This window comes from Eubalaena glacialis, chromosome X (assembly GCF_028564815.1).
Source record: "Eubalaena glacialis isolate mEubGla1 chromosome X, mEubGla1.1.hap2.+ XY, whole genome shotgun sequence".
NCBI lineage: Eukaryota > Metazoa > Chordata > Mammalia > Artiodactyla > Balaenidae > Eubalaena > Eubalaena glacialis.
The window spans coordinates 123,558,484-123,575,866 of record NC_083736.1 but is presented as its reverse complement, the minus strand read 5'-3'; the positions used below and the strand labels follow the sequence as shown (position 1 = coordinate 123,575,866).

General features: G+C 42.6%; 1 protein-coding gene across 5 annotated transcripts in view; it reads left to right on the top strand.

Moving 5' to 3' along the window:
• Positions 1-17,383, top strand: part of ARHGEF6 (Rac/Cdc42 guanine nucleotide exchange factor 6) — a 116,772-nt gene that overhangs the window by 26,222 nt on the left and 73,167 nt on the right. For 3 of the 5 annotated variants that reach the window (XM_061177903.1, XM_061177902.1, XM_061177901.1), the window contains 3 exons: positions 2,371-2,455; positions 4,607-4,731; positions 6,196-6,397. In XM_061177903.1, the coding sequence (XP_061033886.1) occupies positions 2,371-2,455; positions 4,607-4,731; positions 6,196-6,397 (412 nt within the window). Of the gene's footprint in view, positions 1-2,370; positions 2,456-4,606; positions 4,732-6,195; positions 6,398-17,383 lie in introns of those variants that run through there. The other 2 variants (XM_061177900.1, XM_061177899.1) reach the window with 1 other exon arrangement.

The following is a 17,383-nucleotide window of genomic DNA, read 5'->3' as shown; positions in this document are numbered from 1 at the left end:
ACCAATACAACTGAACACCAGGGAAGTCCAACGTTTGCATTTTAGATTGTAGCATTCAGGAACATATTTGGATCGTAGTGTCATTTAACTCTTTAGTAATATCGACATTCCTTTGCTAGAAGTGTATTAGTGTTTCATTTTTAGATGTGATTGGGCTCTTCAGTCATTTTAAGTTTGAATGCAAAACATTCATTGATTAAATGAATAAAGAGTGTGGGGACTTCCCTGGTGGCGCAGTGGTTAAGAATCCGCCTGCCAATGCAGGGAACACGGGTTCGAGCCCTGGTCCGGGAAGATCCCACATGCCGTGGAACAACTAAGCCCATGCACCACAACTACTGAGCCTGTGCTCTAGAGCCCGCGAACCACAACTACTGAGCCCATGTGCCACAACTACTGAAGCTCGCGCATGCCTAGAGCCCGTGCTCTGCAACAAGAGAAGCCACCATAATGAGAAGCCCGCGCACCGCAACCAAGAGCAATCCCCACTCGCCGCAAATAGAGAAAGCCTTCCTGTGGCAACAAAGACCCAACACAGCCAAAAATAAATACATAAATAAATAAATTTATTAAAAAAAAAAAAGAGTTGTAGAGTTGTAAGTCTCAGAAGGGGCACACATTTGCATATATTGTTTATACTGATGCCCCCCGCCAAATTTGAAAAAAAATAGATGCTCTATATTTTCATTCGAGAGACAGATTTTAGGTCTTCTAGAATATGTACACAAAGAAGATAAAATTGAGTCTTGACGCGGCTCCCACATTGGGGAAAAAAGGATGCAAACTTCTAGACATCCTGGAATGAAATGTTTTTTGAAGGTGTATTTCCGTCCAGAAGGTGGGCGTCTGGTTACCTATAGATATATATAGATTGGCATCATTGGCTGGCAGATTAATAGGTTGTGCCTGTGCTTGAGCATACTTCTCGTTTCAAATACACGTTTATGAGACTAGAGGACACCTCCATACATTTTAAAACATTGAATACATTTTAATTTTTATATTTTTAAAAATTTTAATTTTTTTTACTGAAGTATAGTTGATTTACAGTGTTTCAGGTGTACAGCAAAGTGATTCAGTTATATATCTATATATCTATTCTTTTTCAGATTCTTTTCCATTATAGGTTATTATAAGATATTGAATACATTTTATTTTATTTTATTTTTTTTATTTTTTTAAACATTTATTTTATTTTTAAAATTTATTTATTTATTTTTATTTTATTTATTTTATTTTTGGCTGCGTTGGGTCTTCATTGCTGCACGCGGGCTTTTCTCTGGTTTGGTGAGTGGGGGCTACTCTCATTGTGGTGCGCAGGCTTCGCATTGCGGTGGCTTCTCGTTGGGAGCACGGGCTCTAGGCACGCGGGCTTCAGTAGTTGTGGCACGTGGGCTCAGTAGTTGTGGCTCGCGGGCTCTAGAGTGCAGGCTCAGTAGTCGTGGCGCACGGGCTTAGTTGCTCCGCGGCATGTGGGATCTTCCCGGACCAGGGCTCGAACCCGTGTCCCCTGCATTGGCAGGTGGATTCTTAACCACTGCGCCACCAGGGAAGCCCTGAATACATTTTTAAATTTACAATTGTCTTTCAAATAACAACTGCTTGGTATCTTCCCTAGGGATAGTGGGATATCAGAATGATGGTTGCGACAGGCCAAGTGAAATATTGTATTTCTTTAATGTTTTGCTGCTGGCAGTTGAGTAATACCAGGAAGGTCAGAGGTCATATCTGGAAAAGTCACCTAAGGCCAGGAAGAACCTATAGGCTCAGGCCACCCAAGGGTCAAATCCATGAAGATGAGCTGAGAGGGGCAAGGTCAAGGGGCAGAAACCGGGCATTGAGGCTGGGAGCAAGAGGCAGGCCTGGGCAGAAAGTTGGGTGACATGGAGTTGGGACCCAGTGGGTGGCCTCGGGGAGGATGGGCAGCAGAGAGGAAGGTCCTGAAGACAGTGCCCTGGCTGAGAACAGTGAATAAACTGTACAGAGGAAAGCGTGTCACAAAGGCTTCCCCTCCTTCTGTAGGTGATGGGCATTGACTGTAACCCAGCACAGAGTTTCCAGTAACTGGGCTGAGAGTATTGATGGGCTCAGGTCAGAAGAGCAGGTCTGTGCATTTCCTAGTGGGCCCTGGACTCGGCGTGGCTCTCATTTCCCATTACTGCTTCTCTCTGACTCACGGATGGCCCGCCACATGTCATTAGGCGGCTCAGCTGCTGCTTTCATTTCTCCCCAAAGGTATACAGAGGTTTGGGTCTTGGCTTTTACATTTTTTTTTTCTCCTGAGAGCTAGAGGAAGTGGCCTTCTGATAGTTTGGTTTGTTGCGTTGAATACTTACAGTGTCTTAACAGTTTCAATTTCCTTTCTCATAGGTATTTGATCCTGATGACCTTCATGCAGGGGTCAATTTTTCCAAGGTTCTGAGCACTCTTTTAGCTGTCAACAAAGCAACAGAAGGTAAGCAGGGCTTGGGACAGATGGGTTCTGGGTGACACATTTGGGTTCACATGTCTCTGATTACCCTAGGAACCAACTATCTATGGCCAGGATTGTGCGATTGGGGCAGACTTCTCTCCTCCCCCTAAAGAAACACTGATGGGTGCCAGATACTTTAATCTGTCATAGTTTAGGATTTAAACATAACTGTCACAGAGGTTTTTCTAATGCCCTTAATATAATAAGAACCAAGAAACAATTTCTTTCAAAGCTATTGAATAGGCAACGGAGTATAACAAGACAGAAAATAAAAAGGAAAAAAGATCAGTTCCCTTTTTCATAAAGTTTACAAAATGCAGCCGTTACTTCCCTTTGCCCGCCAGAGACATATTTTTTCTCATAGTTTTCTGTATGTCTTTGTCCATGTTAAGGAACCCTTCAGTAACCTTGCACTGGAAATGAAACCTCAGGTTCATAGTGAGTGAAAAGAACATCATTTATTTAAATGTTTAGTATCCATCACGTTGGCGGAATGAAATATAAATCCTAGTAAATGCGAAGCAAATGATGACAACCTTAAAGTATAACTTCATTCCTTCCGTGATATAGTATCTTACCTACAGCTGGGCAGTAATAACCATAGTTAAAATGTGTTGAGCCCTTACCATGGGTCTCGGCTGTCCTAAGAGCCATCGGTGGTCTCATTCAATCTTTGAAACAAGCCTGGGAGTAGGTGTTAGTATTAGGTCCGTATTACAGACAAGGAAAGTCAGGCCCATAGTGGCCCAAGTAGAAAGTAAGCAGCAGACCTGGGATTCAGACCCACATCTGACCGACTCCAGAGCCCTGATGCTCCATCACGGGTCCTGATGCGCAAACCGTTGGAGAGTCAACAGGCTGTGTGCCCAGCACTGCCAGGTGCTACAAAGGAAGTGTAAGACTTGGTCCCTGCCCTGGAGAAAATTACCGTCTATTTAGGGAGACTCAACTTACCCACGTGAAACAATGAGAGAACAAGAACAGACAATATAATCAAGTGCCAAATAGGCTGGAGCATCTAGGAAGCTATCAAGTAATTATAGTTTTAGTCAAAAGAGCTGTATATAATAGCAATAAATGTAAAAATACTTCTCTGAAGTTGTTCTTTTGCTCTCTGGAAGAAAATGCTTTGGAGCTATTGCAAGGCGTATAGCAGAAAGTACAGCTAATTCAAGTAACTATATTTAACACACATGACAACTATCCAGTTCTGGGCAGGGAGGATCGTATAATTCGAACATTATGCCATACAAATTATATGTTCCTTTGCCAAACTCTCCTAGCAAGTTTTACAGTCTCTTCCCTTGCCATAGATATTTATAAAATACAAGGAGGTGAAAGTTAAAACCCACAGCATCAAGGAAATTACTTGGATACTGAGCTTGTCGCCTCGGGAATGTTTGGGCTTTAGACTTTTGCAGTTTATATCTTTTAAAAATAAATGGAGAGGAAAAGAACCCTCATTTGAATTTGTCAGGAAGCCAGCTGCTGACTGAAAACACCCAGCTCGGCGCTGGGCTGATCGAATTTCACAAGGTTTCAAGCAAGAGAAGACTCTTGAGTTTGATTTTTTTAAAGAAATAATTCCAGTATCAAGATTGCATCTTTCTCAAACACACATTCTCTCTCATTCGCATTCTCCCCACCCCTTCCCCCAGGCATAAGAGGGATTTTACATTATATGTGCCACACAGACTGTTCCATGTGAGGAAGAAAAGAACCACTCAGTTATAGGCCAAAAAACAAAGCGAGAAATTTGAAATATTTCAAAGTAATCAGAGCCACAAACAGCTGTTTGGTACCCAATATAGCTCTGCCTGGGCTAACAGGGCATACTGTTGCAACGGGTTCAGGAGGGAAGAGTTGTAGGGAAATGGGTTAAGAGAAAATGTGGTTCTGTCGCTGTTTTTCATTCTACTGGAGAGCAATGGCCAGTAAGGTTAAGAAAAAGAAGTTGGCCACCAAAAAGGGAGGTGGGGGGGAGAATGAAATAAGCTCGGCATGTTCATCATAGAACAGTTAGAATTATGATCAGGTTGCCTTTGATAATGTCCCGTGAAAGATAATATTAAGCTGTAGATGTTTTTCTGACACAAGGGGTTCTCTTTACGGTGCCTTTTCCTCTTTTCACAGATCAGCTCTCAGAAAGGCCATGTGGACGTTCCTCTTCTCTTAGCGCTGCTAATAGTTCTCAGACAAACCCACAGGGAGCAGTTTCTAGCACAGCTCCAGGGCTGCAAAGGCAGTCAAAGCCAGTGGTAAGTCTGGTCCCCAATTCCCCCTGCCTGTTTTAAAATTTGTAAACTTCAATTGCTATCTCGGTTACATCTCCATAGGTGGTGACATAGCCATCCTGTTGTTTGGGGCGTTGTGAGAAAACGAATTTGGAAGCTCGCCCCAATTCAGGCTGGCCCATGGGCACAAATCAAAGGCAGGTGGGGCAGAGAGTCTGAAAATCGGGCTTGAAGCCCCAAAGTCCTGTCCCTTTCTGGAACTGAGCAACTGAGAATGCTAATTCAAATGTCAGTCATTAGGGCGACTTCCGGAGGGAAGTTTGCTGTTATTTCCCCTCTCCCCCCCCACCCCACCCCGGCTTATTAGGAGAACTAAATAGTGCCTGGCACATAGAAGGCAATCAATGTATATTACTTGCTCTCATCATTGCCGCTGTCATTTTCTTTTTCTCTTTGCATTCCTATTGAGCCCAGGACGAGCTCCTATATTGGGATAGCTCGGTTATCTTTGCATTTGGTCTTAATGGGAGCTTTCATTTGGGAGGGAGCACCCTAGCTTCTGCTCTTTTGAGACCTTTATTCCTTGTCAAAATCCACCCACTTGCTTTAAGCCATCATGAGCTATTACTTCCAAAGTACTTTAATTACTTCCAAAGCACTTAATCTTTTGAGATTGCAGATCTCTTTCAGAAGCTGATGAACACTCTATGGTTCCATACCCCTTGGGCCCTCTCAAATTGTATGCAAAATCTCCTGTATGTGAACTTAACTGGTCTGTGTTTTGGGTCAAGGCTTATTGTGCTATCAGCTTCTCAAAGGGACATGTGACAGGTTAAGAACTCCAGACTTAGGTAACTGTGGGATATTTGATCTTTGCATATGACTAAGTCTTAGACAATTTAAGATATTCTTAGTAATTGGAAGGGGGAGGCAGATTTTTGAGAGGAGGTTGGTACCTAATCTTGGTCACATAATTATGTAAGACTTCGGGTGTTGGGTAGAGGCAGAGTGGGATAGTTTATGACTCTACTTTGTTTCCTGGCTCATTTAAATAAGTATCTTTTGGGACTTCCCTGGCAATCCAGTGGTTAGGACTCTGAGCTTCCACTGCAGGGGGCCTGGGTTCGATCCCTGGTTGGGGAACTAAGATCCCTGCAAGCCGAGCGGCGTGGCTAAAAAAAAAAAAAAAGAAGTATCTTTAGATAATTGGTGGGGGAGAAGGAAATAAAAGCTATGACCCCCTCCAAAATACACATTCTCACAAATGCAAAAGTTTGCCTACAATTTTGAGGGCTTTATTAATCCCCTTCCCCTCATTCCCCCAAGGCCTACCCATGTTAGGCCCATTCCTAAGTTAAAAACTCAAGACTGAGATGGACCTGGGGTTTTATCCTTGGTCACCCTACTTTATTTGCCTAAATTCATAGAATATCTGCCCCTGCCTCATTGAGATGAGCGCCTAATCTGGTGTGACTTTTGTTTCTCCAGGAGATGACGGAAAATGGAAGTCACCAATTGATAGTAAAGGCGAGATTCAACTTTAAGCAGACTAATGAAGATGAACTGTCTGTCTGTAAAGGGGACATCATTTATGTCACTAGAGTTGAAGAAGGAGGCTGGTGGGAAGGCACATTAAATGGGAGAACAGGCTGGTTCCCTAGTAATTATGTCCGAGAAATTAAATCCAGTGGTAAGTCAATCTTTTCAAAGCTTTTTTGACTGTGACTCTTGTACTTTCTTGGTCTTCGGACCAAAAATCTTGTAGTTTTCATCGGTTAACAGAATTGTTTGTACTTGTATGTGTATGTCAAAAATAAGACGAGAACAGAACTGGGAAAAAAATCTATGATTAGATATCTTGAAACCAAGTTGTACTTAGACTACATCAAGGCAGCAAAACCTAAAAAAGCAAAAGAATTCAAAGCTCAGACAACTGTTCCACCTTAACTATGTCCCCTTCTGTCTACTAATTCTAGCCCGTGTAATATAGTACAAAGCCCTTCCCGCTACTCTAAGAATCACCATGGCAGAATACAACAATAAGAGAGGCCATGTGCTAACTTCCTTTTTTAGCCCTAAGCTCTTTGAGCAGACCTAAGTCTAAATGTCTCAGAGATGTGTAGGAGAAATAATAATCATAGGACTGCAGGAAGCTGTCTGGCCACTTTGATTCTGAAAAAGATTGCCTTTAACTCATTAATGATACCCAGAGAATGCAATCTAATCACTCATCAGTAATCTTTCTAGAACTTTCTTGGGTAACGTACTTGCCTTTTATTATTTAAGAAACTAGGTCCTGGGCTTCCCTGGTGGCGCAGTGGTTAAGAGTCCGCCTGCCGATGCAGGGGACATGGGTTCAAGCCCTGGTCCGGGAAGATCCCACACGCCGCGGAGCAACTAAGCCCGTGCGCCACAACTACTGAGCCTGCACTCTAGAGCCAACGAGCCACAACTACGGAAGCCCGTGTGCCTAGAGCCCATGCTCCGCAACAAGAGAAGCCACCGCAATGAGAAGCCCGCGCACCGCAATGAAGAGTAGCCCCCGCTCGCCACAACTAGAGAAAGCCTGTGCGCAGCAACGAAGACCCACCACAGCCAAAAATAAATAAATAAAATAAATTAATTAATTAAAAAAAAAGAAGAAACTAGGTCCTGCCTATATTTAAAAAAAAATCCCTAGCATTATAAAAATGTCACGATACAGATAAAATAAGGTTTAGTTATTCACATTATTATATCTCTTCACTCTTCAAAGCTATTTACCCAAGGGCTCCTTTTAAGTAGTTAGCGCCTCAGTATATTTTTTCCTTTGGTTAATGTCTTTATTGCTTTTTTTAAAAAATAATTTATTTATTTATTTATTTATTTATTTTTATTCATTTATTTTTGGCTGCGTTGGGTCTTCGTTGCTGTGTGCGGGCTTTCTCTAGTTGCGACGGGGGGGGGCTACTCTTCGTTGAGGTGGCTTCTCTTTTTGCGGAGCACGGGCTCTAGGTGCGCGGGCTTCAGTAGTTGTGGCATGTGGGCTCAGTAGTTGTGGCTTGCGGGCTCTAGAGCGCAGGCTCAGTAGTTGTGGCGCACGGGCTTAGTTGCTCCGCGGCATGTGGGATCTTCCCGGACCAGGGATCGAACCCATGTCTCCTGCACTGGCAGGCAGATTCTTAACCACTGCGCCACCAGGGAAGTCCCTTTATTGCTTTTTTTAATGCCTCAAAATTGATACTATTATTTAATAAAATTATAGGTTCACTGTAAATAAGTTAAAACTTATAGAAATAGATAATGTAGATAATAAAAATTCCCCTCTCCTTCACCTCCTCCCCCAGATAACCACTGTGAGGAGCTTATCCCTAAAGCATTTGAGATAAAATTTAGTTTCACGCTTTTCTGTGTTGTGTGCTGGGTGAAGGTGGGGCATTTCCTTTAATGGAATAAGTGTTTAGTAACAGATTTATAATTATATATGTATGTGTAGATGTCTCAGCAGTTTTTAATTCACTTGGCCAAAAAGTTCGTTCGGGTTTTTCCGTTAAGCTGTTACGAAAAACCTGAACGAACTTTTTGGCCAATGCAATATTACTGGGAATCGAGACGTTTCTGTTGAGCCCTGAAGTGTTTTCACAGGCTGTGCTTGAAATTTCCTTGGTTTTGATGATTTTCACAGCCAATTTTTACCCCTTGCTGCATCTTTCAATTGCTGTAATCTCGTTGTTAGGATCTTTAAATAATTTTACAGATTCACTCTAACTTGGCTTCATCTGTAAAACTAAAAGGAACAGCTCTTGCTTCCTGGCCTGGGAGTCCCAAGCATTGTTTGAGGGGTTGTGGGGGGCAGACAGACAGCACGCACTCCTTATAGTGTCCCTTATTGAGATGCCTTGTAGCCTTGTAGCATATAGTCTGGCCCCTGCCTTGTGGACCGACTGCCCTGAGCTGTTTGTCCTGGTCTTTGGCCCCTTCCCTTAGAGCTTTTCCTATACTCTCTTTGGTTTACAACTCAGTTAAGGACTCACCTGGCGGCTTTCTGGCTCTGGTTTGAGCACCTAGGGAACCTAACCCTTAGAAGCATCCTATGCAACTGTCAAGGATAGGTCTGGCTAGCTGGGGCCAGGAAGCCTGCTCGTCAGGGAAGGCCTCAGACTGGAAGAATATGGACCATCTCTCACCTAGTTTATTGCACTAGCTTCCTAACTGGCATCCCTGCTCCTGTCCTTGCCACCCCTGTAATCTAATTTAAACTCAGTAGATCCAGAGTGATCCTTTCAAAGTGTAACTTGAGTAATATAATGGCTCCCCATCTCAAAAAGAGTAAAGGTCAAGGTCATTCCCAATAGCCTACAAGGCCCTCCAGGATTTGGCCTCTGGTGACCCCTCTGGCCTTCTCTTTGACCTCTCTCCCCCTCACTCATCCCACTTCAGCCACACTGGCCTCCTGGTTGCCTGTTCCAGACAGGCTCCTGCCTCACCTGCTGTCCCTCCACCTGGAACGCTCTCCCCAGATATCAGCACAGCTGGTGCCCTTACCTACTTCAGGTCTTTGCTCACTCGTTGGCTTCACGGTAGCACCTTCCCCGGTCACCCAGGAGAAAATTGAACCCTATTCCCATTGCCCCTATCCCCCTTCCCTTTTGTAGGTTTTTGTTTACCATTTCTTTCTATCTAACATAGTGTACATTTACTTATTTATTTCATTTACCATCTGTATCCGACCATTAGAATGTAAGTACCACAAGGGCAGAGATGTTTTTTCTGTGTTGTTGGGCTCAGTAAATATTTGTAAAATCAATGAATATTGTGGGGCAGGTCATTCAATTCTTTTTTTTTTTTTTAAATAAATTTATTTATTTATTTATTTTCTGCTGCATTGGGTCTTCGTTGCTATGCGCGGGCTTTCTCTCGTTGCGGCGAGTGGGGGCTACTCTTCATTGCAGAGCATGGGCTCTAGGCATGCGGGCTTCAGTAGTTGTGACACGCAGGTCAGTAGTTGTGGCTCGCAGGCTCTAGAGCACAGGCTCAGTAGTTGTGGCACACGGGCTTAGCTGCTCTGAGGCATGTGGGATCTTCCCGGACCAGGGATCAAAAGGTCATTCAATTCTGTTTAGCTTATTCATTGAGCATCTCCTGGGTACTTGGTGGGGAGGGGGCTATAAAAATCTGTCCTCATGGACCCTGTCCCCAAGGAGCTTACAGTCTAGTAGTCAAGATAGGTGTGTACACAGCCAACCGTGACAGGATAGGACAGAGTCACACAGATAAAGCTCTACGTACGAAGCTGTTGGAGGAGTAAAGAAACGATGTGATTAACGATAACCTCAGAGGAAAAAAGCACTTGATTTGGGTCTTGAATGATGAAAAGAGGCTTATGATGGGCAGAAGGTTAGAAGGAGTCACTAAGTTAAAGCCGGGAAGTAGGGAAGCATGGAGTGGGTGGTAGGAGGATTTGGGCTGAGGGTCTGGTGAGTGAAGAGAAGGGGTGGGGCCTTGAGCTGGAGCTACATTAAGAAGGGTGTCAATGACAGGCTGTAAGCAGGGGATTGCATGTGGTTTAGGGAGATCTTTCTAGTGGTGGTGTTGGGGCTGGATGGCAGGGAAGTGGTGGGGATAACCAATGAGGATGTGGGGAAACCAGTTAAGACTACTGCTGAGGTCCCAGCAATCCAGATAGTGGCGTGGGTGACTTTGGCGACAGTGGAGAGGAAGAGAAAGTGGATGGATGCAGTAGATATTGTGAAAATAGAATCAAGAAAAATGGCTGATAATCAGCTATGAGGAAAAGGGAAGAGGTGAGCATAACGCCAAGTCTAGGGGTCCAGCTTGATGGTGAGCTCCTTAAGGGCATGCGATGTCATCCACCTAGCCAGCCAGCAGAGGACAAGGATATCGGTCTCCGACCTGGGCACCGGTCAGGCACAGAAACCTAAGGCATGCCTCTTGCCCTCATGGTGTTCATAGTCTAGTGAGGGGAAGATCTCATTAGCATATTGAATGATAACTTCCAAATACAGGGTACTCTGGAGAGTGGTGAGCAGAAGAGGGGTGCCTAACTCATCCTGACATGTAGGTCAAAGGGAAATTATTCATCTTTGTATACCTTCCTATCTCCATAGTGCCTAATACAGTGCTTTAGACATACATGCTGAACTCCATTAATAGAGAAGATAGGAGAAGGGTGTGTGTGTGTGTGTGTGCGCGCGCGCGCGTGTGCGTGCGTGCGTGCTGGGGGGGTAATTGGTACTGAAGATGATGAGTTGTTTTGGACATGTTGAGTGGAGGCGCCAGCGAGTCATCATTCTGAAGATTTCTAGCAGGTTGGCAGTATGGATTTGGAGCACGGGAGAGAGAAAAGAGCTGCAGATGAAACCGACAATGGACAGTATGAAGTGATGGATGATGAAGCGTCAAATACATAGCAGATCATCTGTGGACAGAGAACACTGTGGCTGGAGAGGTCGGGAGAGGCTTCCTGGAGGAGATAGGGCTTGAGCTGAACCCTCAAAGACACGGAGACTGTGTGGATAGGCCCAGAAGGACAACCTAAGTTGTAGTGATTGGTTGGGGAGATCAGAAACCATGAAGGAGCTGTGGTAGGTGAGCAGAGTGAGTTTAGGGGACTGTGGAAGAGATGAGCTAGGTGTAATGCAAAGGTCTTGCTGGGAAAGTAGGTGTCAGGTCTTTGCTGACTTGAATTCTTTCCCACCCAAGTCTTGCCTCCACAAAACAGTAAGCAGGCCAAAACCTACCTAGGATGCTGCTGAAGGACAATATAAATTCAATGTTGTGCTGTTTTATGCTTGGTCTAGAAAATACTTGTCAACTTTGGAATTTCTTTCCACGAAGTCCATACTGCTATGTAAGCTCAGGAAAGAAAATTTATTTTTAAAGAGTTAAAAAAAAATGATTTCTAAGTTAAATGCCTAGCTCAAAGAAACGAAACCTTCAATTTGGAGTTTTAAACCCCTCTGCCATACAACTTCTGGGTCCTTTATGAAGTTGAATCAGGCATGGAACCATCGGCTTACTACTGGGGCAGATGTGTAACACTGAGGTCACTCAAGTAGTCAGGAATTCTGACATACTTGTTCATGGTAGCCTCGGGTACCATTCAGGCTGATACTACAGGTTCTTTAGGATTGTCTTAGAAACCAAATGAAGCAACCCTAGCCCCAGACAGCCCTTAACCCTGCAGATGGCTGTGCCATGGAGAGCTGTGCAGTGTTTTCTTCCCTTGACAAGAGCACTTCATGCTCTGGAAGTTTGCCCTTGGGGAGTGGCCTTTTGCGTTTTAGATTCTACTGTAACTTTTGTCTAGAGATAATTATGGCCGAAGCCCTGGGGACAGCTTCTTCCTCTCTTCAGGAGGAGGTTGATTTCTGAGGACCTACAGAACCACCAGTGTAATAGTGTAGAAAGTTAAGAAATATAATATTTGAGTATAATGTTTTACACACACACACACACACACACACACACACACACCTTTTAACATGAGCTTAAGACTGAAGATAGAGTAGGTTTTTGTGACCATGATGATAAAAGCCTCTCACCAAGGATGATGGGACCCGGACACTGGTGACATTAGGAAGCCCTTGTTACCAGTCAATTTCTTGTTACATGAGAAAAATAAACCCTATTTTGACTAAAAATATTTTTTCAAGGATCTTCATGAAAAATACCTGTATGAATAACTTAGTCATTATATAAACTACAGAAGATATATTAAGGGCCCTTGCTCCTTTATTTCATTTGAGTCAGATACATTATAAATAAGAAAATTAGCCATTTATCCAATTTTCAGTCCTTTTCTTCAAAATCAGTGGTAACTTGTAAATTAACTTGTTTATACATCAAAGTCATGTCTGCCACTACATCAGTAAGGTAGTAAATTATATCTCTCTTTTTAAAAAAATTTAATTAATTAATATTTTTGGCTGTGTTGGGTCTTCGTTGCTGCATGTGGGCTTTCTCTAGTTGCAGTGAGCAGGGGCTACTCTTTGTTGCGGTGCACAGGCTTCTCATTGTGGTGGCTTCTCTTGTTGTGGAGCACAGGCTCTAGGTGCACGGGCTTCAGTAGTTGTGGCACGCAGGCTCAGTAGTTGTGGCTCACGGTCTCTAGAGCACAGGCTCAGTAGTTGTGGCGTACGGGCTTAGTGACTCCGTGGCATGTGGGATCTTCTCGAACCAGGGTTCAAACCTGTGTCCCCTGCATTGGCAGGCAGATTCTTAACCACTGCGCCACCAGGGAAGTCCCTATATCTCTTTTTTTATTTGTGTCTTTGTTACCGAGAGAGGCTACATGTTTTGTCAGGACTTTGCATTAAAATTTTCCTGGCAAAATGTCCATGCCAAGAAAATATTGAGGCAAGTATGATTGGAGCAGATATTTTAAGCAAGTTCTGTTTTCTGCAACTGATTCAGTTAAGGGATCATTAAATCCTTCTAAAACTTCTTCTTCTCAGGTAAATATAGGTGTCAAGTGAGGGGATTAGGTAGATGGCTAATTAAATTTGTACTAAGGCATATTAAGAAATGACTCTTCCTACTTATTAAAATCCAAAACTAGGATTGGGCTTTATATTTAGACTTCCTGTTTTAATCCTCTGGGTTTATCACATAGATGCTTCATGTCCAGAGAAAGCTAGTTATCACTAGATTTCTTTTTGACCTGTCACCACCAACAGGCATAGGAATCTGTACCTCAGAAAGGGAGGGGAATGAATCGAGAGTTAATGGGAAAGGGATCTTTACATCAGAATGAGGAGGGTTGGGCTTCCCTGGTGGCACAGTAGTTGAGAATCCGCCTGCCAATGCAGGGGACACGGGTTTGAGCCCTGGTCCGGGAAGATCCCACATGCCGCGGAGCAACTAAGCCCGTGCGCCACAACTACTGAGCCCACGTGCCACAGCTGCTGAGGCCTGCGCACCTAGAGCCTGTGCTCCGCAACGGGAGAGGCCACCACAATAAGCCCGCGCACCGCAACGAAGAGTAGCCCCAAGCCCCTGCTCGCCGCAATTAGAAAAAGCCTGCATGCAGCAATGAAGACCCAACGCAGCCAAAAAAAAAAAAAAAAAAAGAAAAAATTAGGAGGGTTTCTCTTATTTTTTGGACATTTGTAACATTTTTTTATTGAAGTATAGTTGTATATATTATATAAGTTGATGTATAATATTATATATTATATAGTTGATGTATAATATTATATTACTATATAGTATTATAATGATAGGTATAATATATTAATAACATATTGTTAATATTATTACATTAATAATATATATAATATTATTATACCTATAATTATATCATATAATATATAGTTGATGTATAATATTATATACCTATACACCTATATCGTACAGGTGTACAATATAGTGATCCACAATTTTTAAAGGTTATACTCCATTTATAGTTATAAAATATTCGCTGTATTCCTCGTGTTGTACAATATATCCTTGTAGCTTATTTTATACCTAATAGTTTGTACCTTTTAATCCCCTACTCCTATCTTGCCCCTCCACCCCCTCTCCTCACTGGTAACCACTAGTTCTCTATACTTGTGAGTCTGCTTCTTTTTTGTTATATTCACTAGTTTGTTATATTTTTTAGATTCCACATATAAGTCATATCATACAGTATTTGTCTTTCTCTGTCTGACTTATTTCACTTAGCATAATGCCCTAGGAAGGTTTCTTATGGCTATACCTGTGTGACACTGTTGTTGTTTGAGTTATGCTAAATAACCCATTTGAATTCTTCACTACATTGACTGATTTTTTTTTTCCACTGATTGAATTGAATTGACCAGTTGTTTAATGGCCTTAGAAACACCATGTAAAAGGTTTATGTTTTCATGTTAGATCATATCGGGGAGGAAGAAATTTTCCTCTAACCCTTCTTGGTTCTTCTGTCTGGTCTGAGAACTAAGCCAATATGAGATATTAACAGGAGGAAATCCAAGTTTAATAACATGTATACATGGGAGAGACCCAGGAGAACTGAATAAGTCGCCAAAATGGTGAAACCCTCACCTTAAATACCAACTTCAGCTAAAGACAAAAGAGGATGTTGGGGGTAGGGGTTTGGGACTTCAAAGGGGCGGGAAGGCAATTGACATAGAGATGGAAAAGCAAATGTTTGGTAAATAAATGTTTGCTGGGCCAGACAGAGACAGCGGGACACACAGTTCTTTGCATATGTCTCTGCTGATAGCTCTGTTCCAGGAACAGGCCCTCTACCTAAATTCTCTAGGCAGCTAAGGGGGTGGTGAAAAGAAAGACTTCCTGAGTCTTTAGAGCCTTGATTGTTTTCAGCTCGAAATAATCCAACATGCCAAAGAGACATTTTGGGGTGGCAAATTTTGCTCCCCTCCCATCACTTTGAACCACCCCCAGGGACTGGACTTGTCTCCTCTGAACGTCCACATTCTTATTCCTTCTCTGCGTGTTGCCGAGGGTGGGTTTCAGCTAGGACTGCACGTGGCGGGAGTAGGCAGTGGTGAAGGGCAAAGGAGGTACAAGAGGCAAGAAACTGTCACTGAAACCTAGTGCTGGTGTTTTTCTCTTTGCATCCACCCCTTGAATTTTTTTCATGGGGCCAGTTGTTTGCAAGGACTACATTTTTGAAGACTTTCCAAGGTTGTCCTTCCAAATCTGACTTCCTTCTTCTCTTGGTATTGATTCCCCATCCTACACCAAGACTGCAGGGACAGCCAGACCTTCCAGCACTACGCTGAGTGAGAGTGGTGAGAGCAGGCATCCTTGTCTTGTTCCTCATCTTAGGGGGAAAGTATTCAGCCTTAGGTCTTTCACTGCTAGTTAAGATGCTAGCTGTAGGGTTTTCGTAGATGCTCTTTATTGAGTTGGAGAAGTTCCTCTTTATTCCTTTTTTTTTCTGGAAGTTTTTTTTTTCTTGAATGGGTGTTGAATTTTGTCCTGTGCTTTTGCTGCATCGATTGCTATTATCGTGTGATTTTTCTTTTTAGACTATTAATACCATGGGTTTCATTGATTGATTTTTGAATATTTAACCAACATCCATGAGATGAATTCTATGGTATACAATTCTTTTAAAATATCACTGAATTCTATTTGCTAATTCTTTGTTAACGTTTTTTGCATCGAAATTCATGAGGGGTATGGGTCTGCGGTTTTCTTTTTTGTACTGTCTTTGTCTGGTTTTGGTGTCAGTGTAATTAATAGTGACTTTATAAAATGAATTGGAAAGTGATCCCTTCTCTTTATTTTCTGTAAGAGATTGGGAATAATTGCTATGGCTTCTTCCTTAAACATTTGGTAGAACTCTCCACTGAAACCATATGGGCCTGGAGATTTCTTTTTTCCACAGTTTTAAATTTATAACTTCAATTTCCAGAATAATTATAAGGCTATTCAAATGGTGTATTTAATATTGGGTGAACTGTGGTAGTTTTGGTTTTCTGAGGAATTGCTCCATTTCATACCTAATTATCAAATTTATGTGTTTTAAGTTGTTCATGGTATTTCTTTATTATCTTTTGGGCATCTCCAGAGTCTGTAATGATATCCCCTACTTCACTCCTCCTATTGGTAATTTGTGTCTTCTCTCTTTTTTCCTCTGTCAGTCTTGCTAGAGGTTTGACAATTTTATTTTATTAAAAATTTTTTTCGCTGTAATATTTTTTTATTGAAGTGTAGTTGATTTACAATATTGTGTTAGTTTCAGGTGTACAGCAAAGTGATTTGGTTATATGTATATATCTATATTCTTTTTTTTCGATTCTTTTCTGTTATAGGTTATTACAATATATTGAATATAGTCCCCTGTGCTATACAGTAAATCCTTTTTTTAATATATATTTTATTCGTTTATTTATTTATGGCTGTGTTGGGTCTTTGTTGCTGCTGTGCGCAAGCTTTCTCTAGTTGCGGCGGGCAGGGGCTACTCTTCCTTGTGGTGTGCGGGCTTCTCATTGCAGTGGCTTCTCTTGTTGCAGAGCACGGGCTCTAGGCGCAGTCTTCAGTAGTTGCAGCACGCAGGCTCAGTAGTTGTGGCGCACGGGCTTAGTTGCTCCACGGCATGTGGGATCTTCTCGGACCAGGGCTCAAACCCTTGTCCCGTGCATTGGCAGGCGGATTCTTAACCACTGCGCCACCAGGGAAGTCCTACAGTAAATCCTTGTTAACTATTTTATTGATCTTATCAAAGCACCAGCTCTTTTTGCATCTTGTTCAGCCACCCAGGAATCTCCATGGCAGCCACTGTTTTCTTTCAATTCATGTTTCTCTGTTCTACTTCACATAGTTAACATTTTTTTTCAGTTACAGTGACCAGTTTCTGTGGCCTTTCCTTTCCTCTTCTGTCTTGGCAGGCTCTCCATTACTGTTTACCCTTCCTTTTGGCCTTGCTTTCAAAAGGTGGTCACATCTTGCTGGTTTCTCTAGAACGTTTCATTTTTATCAAGACTGGTTTACATAATTTCATAATTGCACAAAACAACCGAGTTCTAAGTAGCATTAAGGGTACAGTGTAGAAAACTTGCCTAATAAAAAACTGAAAGAATTTGGTAACTGTCGATTTTGAATATGCCTACGAGTGCAAAACCATGGTGTGCTGGGGGGAACACCAGGCTGGGCAGTACAATACTTGGGTTCAATTCCTGACTCTGCCATTTGCAATCTCAAGTAATAGGCTGGGTGGCTC